At 52.0% G+C, this 8,293-nt stretch overlaps 1 protein-coding gene across 1 annotated transcript; it reads right to left on the bottom strand.

The window, feature by feature from the left end:
* Positions 1–2,616: 2,616 nt before the first annotated feature.
* Positions 2,617–7,883, bottom strand: LOC124656253. The gene is made up of 8 exons (XM_047195032.1): positions 7,663–7,883; positions 5,167–5,450; positions 4,990–5,063; positions 4,834–4,896; positions 4,251–4,352; positions 4,080–4,145; positions 3,411–3,489; positions 2,617–3,311 (listed from the first exon to the last, which is right to left on the bottom strand). Exons 1-8 carry the CDS (start codon positions 7,881–7,883, stop codon positions 2,617–2,619), a joined length of 1,584 nt encoding a protein of 527 aa, XP_047050988.1.
* Positions 7,884–8,293: the final 410 nt, after the last annotated feature.

Genomic DNA, 8,293 nt, shown 5'->3' with positions numbered 1-8,293 from the left:
CCGTCCCCCGCCGACAGCCTCCTCCTCCGGCGCCGAACCCGGCGCCTTCTCCTCCTCCTCCTCCGCCGACCCAGCCGACGCCTCCGTCCGGCAACCGCGCGGGCGCACATATGGTGGATGGTGAAATGCCCGAGAGGTAAAAAACACTTCTTTTTTGTCGAATTGTGGTTTAGATGCATACCTAGCCGATGGTAATGAATTTCATTGCAATGTAGAGTGGATGATGCGGCATTCATGGAGACAATGAATGTTGGATCCTCGTTCTTGCATGACGATGAAGCCGCCTATGGGGAGGAGGAATATGAGGATGTAGATGAGGAAGGAGAAGGGTTGATTGAACCTCGCCCTCCCGGCCGGGCCGCCAACTACACCATAGCGGAGGACAAGTTGCTTTGCAAGACGTGGTTGACAATTGGAATGGATCCAACAACCGGTACCGATCAAACAAGAGAAACATATTGGATGAGGATGACGGAGTACTTCAATACAAACACAAGTGGGATCGAGCGAACCATGCGCTCACTTCGGTCCCGTTGGTCCGAGTATCAACACCGATTGCCAAAAATGGGCGGGCGTGCAAGCCAACATCGATGTTCTCAATCCGAGTGGCACTAATGAGAATGATAGGGTAAGTGACTCTACTATGTTCACCATATGGCTCATATGAGAAGAATACGGTTGTACTTCATATGGCTCATCTATTTTCTTTTGCGCATATGTGTAGAACTCCATGGCTCAAGGATTGTTTAGGGATGTGGGAAAGAAGAACAAGAAAGGCAACAAGATTCTTGGCAAGCCATTCACCTTGCATCATTGCTATGAAGTGCTAGGGAATGAAGAGAAGTGGAAGACGCGCGGCAAGTTGGATGCGGCAACTATGGCGGCCAATGCTACCGGTGATGCAACAATCATCGATGATGATTCAAGTGATGAAGGGAAGAAGAGAAGCTCCACTCCTCACTCCATCAACAATGGGCGGAGGAATGTGCCCGGTAGGAAGACCGCCAAGGAAATGAAGGGAAGGAAGGCCGGAGATGATGACATTGCCATGGCTATGGAGAGGATTGCAAATGCAAGGTTGCAAGCAAATGAAGATAGAAAGATGCAACGAAACTTGGAGAAAGAGGCTATGGATGCTATTGAAGCTAGGAGAGCCGCTTTGGAGGAGAGGATTGCCGCCAACGAGGAGAGGAAGTTGGCTTTGGAGGAGAAGAGGCAAGCCACCGAGGAGCATGCACGCCTAGCGGAGGAGGAGAGGAAGCTTTTCTTGATGGATACTTCCCATATGGATGAGAGGCAAAAGGAGTACGTCAACCTTCTTCGCGATGAAGTGTTGGCCAAAAAGAGATTGTTGCTAGCCAACATGAACACTTCCACCACCGGCATGTTTGGAGGAGGCATGTTTGGAGGAGGCATGGGAGGCATGGGCGGCATGGGAAGCATGCCCATGCCCACCATGGGAGGCATGGGCGGCATGGGAAGCATGCCCATGCCCTCCATGGGAGGCATGGCCGGCATGGGAAGCATGCCCATGCCCTCCATGGGAGGTATGGCCGGCATGGGAGGCTATGGAGGCATGGCCGGCATGGGAGGATCAAGCTATGGAGGAGTGTTTGGAGGGACCATGGGAGGCTCCGTGAGTGGTGTGTACGGGAGTATGGGAGCACCACCGGGAGGCTTCGTGTCTTCCATGAATGCTACTATTCCTCCTTCAACCCAAGATGACGAGGACGAAGAAGAAGGTGTTGACTTGGAAAATGCGGAAGTGTGATATGCATTTGTGATATGCATTGTTTCACTTTGTCCATTTGAACCATATGTCGTGTGTCATTGTTGAACTACGTCATTTTGTGTGTCCTTGTTGAACTATGTGATGTTGTTGCACTTTGTGTCATTTATTTCATGAATTGTGTCATTTCTTTCATGAATTGTGAATGCAAAATAGACTAGAAATCTGTTTTCCGCGCCCGCGCGCGCTGTATTTTGCAGCGCCTGGCGGAGGACCATTTTTCCTGCGCGCGCACGCGCTGTATTTTGCCGCGCCCGGCGGAGGAAAAAACGGCACAGCGCGCCATATCTGTTTACCGCGCGCGGATTCTTGGTTTTAGCGCGCCGCGATATAGCGCGCCTGTTGGAGATGCTCTTATACTTTAGAAAAACATTGCAAGTGCGTAAAACTGTGAGTTCTGCGTAGCTTTGTCACACCCTTGAGATGATTACAAATCTAGCCAACCACTAGATGAAATATGCACCCCCGATGTCAGTAGTCAGCAAAAAGTTCAGAAAGCTGCTCATCAGTCCATTCTGCTACAGGAGCAACTGAAACCATCTTATGATTGGAGAGCGATGTTCCACTGGTGGCAGATATAGAGCAATTTTCTTAAGTTGGCTGGAGAGTACCCGCACTTGCAGCATGGAGGTCCTTTTGCTGATGCTCGAATTTCCTGATCGAACTGTAATTGCCATGGAAACCTTCTGTTATATCATCCAGACCTATGTTCAGACTATTGTCCATGCTTGAAGTGTTAATGTTGTCATTCATTTTTGCACCATTGCCATCAGAAACTATTGCATCACTCTTTTGTTTTTTTCCGACTAGGGTGCATCCATTCATCATCAGAGTCGCCTCAGGTTTCCAGTACAAGAAGCTTGGGTAGAATCTGTGCTTGGACCCATGACTGAGCTTTCACCTAAAATAGATTGTGAACATCTTGTATTTGCACTTGGGTTTTGCTGCTGGCGCTCATCCCTGTTGCTGTTTGATACATGCCCGAGGGAGTGGCCTTCTACCATCTTTTGAAGTCCAATCTCCTGAGGCTTTTCTGACCTACACCTAGCATCGACATCCATGCTTTCATCAGGTGTTCCACAATTATGACGAGATCCCTCGGCAACAGTTATATCCTTGCTAACGGGCTTCATTGTATCAACACCTATGAGTTTCCTCATTACGTCGTCAGTTGACCTTTGAGCTTCACTGCTTATTCCACATCTGGGTGCGCTTCCTCCTTGTTTAACCTGGAAATTAGCTGGATTCATGCTGTGAATAATCTTCTGCAGCCGCTGACTGGAACTGGAGCCTGGTGAATTCTGTATTTGAGAACTTAAATCCATTTGCTCGAACAGTTTCTCATGGTGATTTTGTACACCATGAGTATCTTTGTTCCTTCTCAAAATACTACTGTTAACACCATTATCAGAAAGTAACTCAGCCATCGGACTCTCCTTGGTCCTCGAGATCTTACTGAGGATCGATGTCATTCCATCAGATGTTTCAGCTCCAGCTTCCCTTTCCATGCTATCTCCTTGGCCTGCAAACCTCATTGTTACTTCGCTATCGAAAGCATGGTACTTTACTACCAATGTTTGTTGGAGGGATGAGTAAAGAGAAAGATTTAGAAATTACTTACCAGGCTGTTGGCTTTGCCTTTCAGAATTACTTGATGGAACTACTTGCTTACATGGGGTGACACTGTCCTTTTTCAGTACCTGGAAATGTGAACATCATTGTATCTTCATGTCCCAACAAGAACCTTGCCAATACAACGGTTAAGACACATTCCATCCTTTTAGTTATGAGGCATAATTAGTTTGCTCTAATTCAAACCCATTAAGGTTGTTACTAGAAAAATATATGAACGCCTACAGACCAAATCAGTGGACACCCCCACTAGGTGGGCCCATTCATGAATTATGGTATGTAAGTCTAAGGATATAATGGTAGGTTATCTAATACAAGCAAAGAGATCCCATTTTCCAGAAGAAACAGTAACAAAAAACTATATGTATGGATAATGCCACATTGGTACAACAACAACATCAAAGCCTTTTTTTCCAAGCAAGTTGGGATAGGAATCATGCCACACTGATAACAAGAATTAAATGGGGAATGCATGGGAATGCATGAGCATGCACATAAAAAATGCAGACATTAATAGCAAGTGAGCAACATAAGTTGACTCCATGAGAATTTGCTGGCTGCAGCACACATTGGCAAAAAAAATTGCTGATATCAGACCCTATCACATGGTTGCAGCTCACGTATAGAAGTGAACTAACATAAAGTGTATGAACAATACCTTTTCAATATTTTTCTGGGTAACATTCAGATAGCACACTGTGTTAGATGGGCGAAGAACAGCGACCTGAAATCAACAATATCTTCAGCCGTTCGACCAATTTCTTGTCATCGCAATAGAGTAGTTTAACAGCGGAAGTAACACTTTCTTTCACAAGTTATATATCCTCACCTGTTTGAGAATAATGACAGACCCAACTGATAAACCCTTGGAAATGTTTTCATTTGAGAGAACTTTCTTGTGAACTGATGCATCAATAGTACCAGATGGGTCCTATTAAGAATAACTCATTATCAATTGCTACCAAGATTTAAAAAGAATAATCTATATACATATAAGATATAAATCTTCTGAAAATAAATTATGAAAACATAAAACAAAGTTGTTTGAATCTAATGCAGATCAAAGTTGCTACTCTAAATACATGATGAAATATTGAAATCTAATCCATTTGGCACGCAGACATTACCTTCTCCAGATTACAAAAAGAAAAGAAAAAACTGTTTGTCCTAAATGTGGTGACAAGAGATACTGCTCTGCTTAATCTATATGAATGAAATAAATGCTTCAGTTATAAGAAAAATCGACCCTAGTCCCTAAACATGGAGTAGAACTTTTACAGTATGAACTCAAGGCAAGCAAAACTCACACTTCACATGGTAATCAGCAAAAGTCACCATGGATGCTACAGGATTCTAAGAAACAAACTTACAAACAAACATAAATAACACCAGGCTGTAATATTCATGGTCACCTTCATATTCAGCATGAGATCGCCGAATCCATTTGGTGTGCACATTGTCACCATCCCCACGACCTGATCACAACCAAGAAGCCCCAAAGGAATCAATCCACCACACATATGTCCTCAACAAGGCACATGGAGAAAAACATAACAGACTGCACGCACCCGACACGCTCGATCTAACGCCCGGTCGACTCGGATCTTCCCGATGCCTGGCTGCTGCCACCCGCGGGCATCACCTGCGTCCCAAAACCACAGCACATACACACACACCAATCACAACAAGGATAAAAACGCAAGAGATGCAAAACTTTTGGTGGCAAAAGTTGCTCTGCTCCTCACCGAGGTCCTGTAGCGCCCGGAGCCACGAGTCGAGCTGGAAGTCGGTGTCCGCGGCCTGGCCGTCTGCGCGAACCGCGGGGACGGAAGAAAAGGGGGAGCGGAGGCGCATCGCGTCCTGGACGGCGGAGGCGGGCCCGGGGATGCGCCGGTGGGGAGGGCGGTGGTGAGAGGTGGTGGAGGGGCGGAGCGGGACGGAGGAGGAAGGGAGGTTGTGGTGGAGGTCGGAGTCGTCGACGTCCAGCGCGTCCGCCCACGCGGCGGCCTCTTTTACGGAGGCGGCTGCGCTTGGCAGTTGGGGAGCGGAGGTGGGGAATTATCAAGCTTTCTAGATGGCGCGGAGAAAGGGGCGGGAGGAGGTCCAGTTTTCGGTTCCTTGCAGTGCACACTAATCTTTTGTCCTCGGTTTGGGCCAATGCAAATAAAACCCAGGTAAAGGACTAAGAGCATCTCCAGTCGCGTCCTCCAAAACCGTCCCCCAAACCGCGCCGGATTGAGCGTTTGGGGGACGTGTTTCGTTCGTGCCGCGTTTGGGGGACGTCGCTCCCCAGTCGCGTCCCCCAAACAAAATTTCGCAAATTTTAAACTTAACTAGATTCGATTAGATTCGTCCAAACTTACATAGATTCGAACGAAATTTGATTAACTTTAAAACTAAACCTAATCTAGAACCACTTGCGGCGGCCGGAGGCGTCGTAGTACTGCTTGGAAGTTGTACATCTCGTCGGTGACGACCTCCTCGCTTGACGCGCTCGTCGACGGGCTCGTCCACGGGCTCGTCCTTCACCAAGCCGCTTGGTCCTGCCTCGCCGTCGTCGGTGAGGTCCACCGGCGGCTTGCCGGAGTCGCGGATGGACATGGCGATCGCCGCGTCCAGGTCGCCCCTCCGGGCGTCCTTGTCGTCCATGGACGCCAAGAACGCCGCCCGCAGCCCCGGGCAGTCCTCGGGGTCGTCGGCTGCCGGCGATGAGCCGCTGCTGCCGCTCGTACTCCGCCGGCGGCGCCGCTGCCGGCGCTTCCTCCGGCTCCTCCTTCACCTCCGGCTTCGGGATGAGGAGGGCGCCGCCGCGCCTCCCTTGCTGCCGCCGGCTGCCGCTGCCGCCACGCCTCGTGTTGACGGGCGTCGCCGGCTCCTCCTTCACCTCCCGTTTGGGAACGGTGTACGGCGCCGATCGGTAAGACGAGGACGGCGTCGATCGCGTCGGTCCCGAGGAAGAAGAGTGCGAGGAGGACGAGTACGTCGTCCTCCTCGGCTGCCATTGAGGAGACGGCGGCGGCGGCGAGCGGCATCTCCAGCCTTGGAGCGCCGTTGCGGATGCCGCGGATGACGTTGTCGAGGGTGCGCCCGGAACGCCCCGGAACGGGGCGCGGCCGTCCTTGTTCCAGCTATTGGGGCCGCCGACGAGGTTGTCGGTGCTGCGCATCTCGATGTCGTACTTCGCCTTGAAGTACGTCGTCCACCGAGCGTCGTTGTTGTCGACCGCCCACGTCGGATCCAACCGCTCCTGGGCGGTGAGTTGAGCCCGACGGGCGCTTGACGGCGTCCCACCATTGCTCCGTGCGCGGCTCGGCGGCGGCGGAACGCCAATGCCGTTCACGGCCATCTTCCAGCCGCCGCTGCTTGGCAGCCGCATGTCCGGCGGGACTGGATACCGGGCGTGGTACAGCGCCCACGCCTCCGCCACGGTGAGGCTGCCGCGGCCGAAGCCGTTCGCCGCGGCGATCTTGCGGGAGGACGAGCTCGACATTTTTTGAGCGGCGAGAAGAGGATCTGGGAAGGGGGAGGCGGCGGCGACGAGAAGGTGATGAGCGGCGATAACTGGAGGGCGTCTTAAAACAGCGGCGGTAGAGGGTGGTTGCACGCAATAACTCCGGCGCGGACGGCCACGCGGCCATGCACGACGAGACGCGTCCCTGCGTCGCCTGGGAAAACAGGGACGCCATTAACGTCGCTTGACCAAAGGTAGGCGACGGGGTTTTAGCCTTCCGTGCCGCTGACGCGTCGGGCCCGCGTCGGTTGGCCTCGCGTTTCGTTGTGTCCGGCGTCCCCGGAGCGTCCCCTGTGGGACGGGGACGGGCTCGGGGCGCCGGACACCGTATCGGGGCGCGCCGGACAAAAATGGGCTTTGGGGGACGCGGCTGGAACGCTTTTTTTGTCCGGCGCGCCCCAAATCGCTTTGGGGGACGGTTTGGGGGACGCGACTGGAGATGCTCTAAGAGCATCTCCAGCCCGTCTCTCTCAAAGCATCCTCTAAACGGTGTTAGATCGAGCGCTTGGGGAACGTATTTTGTTCGTGTCGTGTTTGGGGACGTCGCTTCCCAGCCGCGTCCCCCAAACACCCCCCACCACCCAAACAGAAATTCAAATAGTTTGCATTCATAAGAGATCATTCCCGCCGAAGTCGTCGCGATCAGAGTAGCCGCAATTGAAGTACTGGGCGCGCGATCATATTACAGAACGACGTAAATTAGAAGAAGGGGTTGGGCGACGACGCTGACGGGGCATCCTGAGTCGACGTAGGTCCGTCGATCACGATGACCTCGTCGTGATCTACCCGGTGTGCCTGCTTTGTCGCCGACGCTGAGGCAGAGGCCGATGCCGCTGATGCCGAGGCAGAGGCCGACGCAGGTGTACTAGCAGACGCTGTCACAGATGAGTCTGCTGGTGCCGGCTCTTGCTCCGGGGGTGGGATTGATGACGTTGCCTCGGCCGCCGCCATTTTGGCTTCGATGTCGTCGAGGATCTGGCCTTTGAAGAAGTTGTGCGCCGCCCACGTCCGGGGAGACATTCCAGCTGTCGATGCTGTCAGCAGGGACATGTCCTCATTGCGTTTCTTGAGCTCCATCTTCTCATCTTGCCTCTTGAGCAGCGTCGTCCACCTTTCGTCGGCTTTTTGTCGCGGGAGAGTAAGGTCGAGGAAACATCGGCAAGGCACTGTGTGATCGATGACTGCGTCTTCTCGGTCGCTGCTGCGTCGGCCAAGGCGACCTTGGCAGCCTTGTTGCCGATAGGGCGCCCTGCCGATGTTGCGAGCGGCGCATCTAGATCAATGGTGTATTTCCCCTTCGACAATGAATGGCGCGTCAACCGCCATTTCTCGTTCGTTTTAAGCTTGCTATAGCAATGCAT

This window comes from Lolium rigidum, chromosome 5 (genome assembly GCF_022539505.1).
Source record: "Lolium rigidum isolate FL_2022 chromosome 5, APGP_CSIRO_Lrig_0.1, whole genome shotgun sequence".
In the NCBI taxonomy this organism is placed as follows: domain Eukaryota; kingdom Viridiplantae; phylum Streptophyta; class Magnoliopsida; order Poales; family Poaceae; genus Lolium; species Lolium rigidum.
This window is presented reverse-complemented; position numbering and strand designations above follow the sequence as displayed.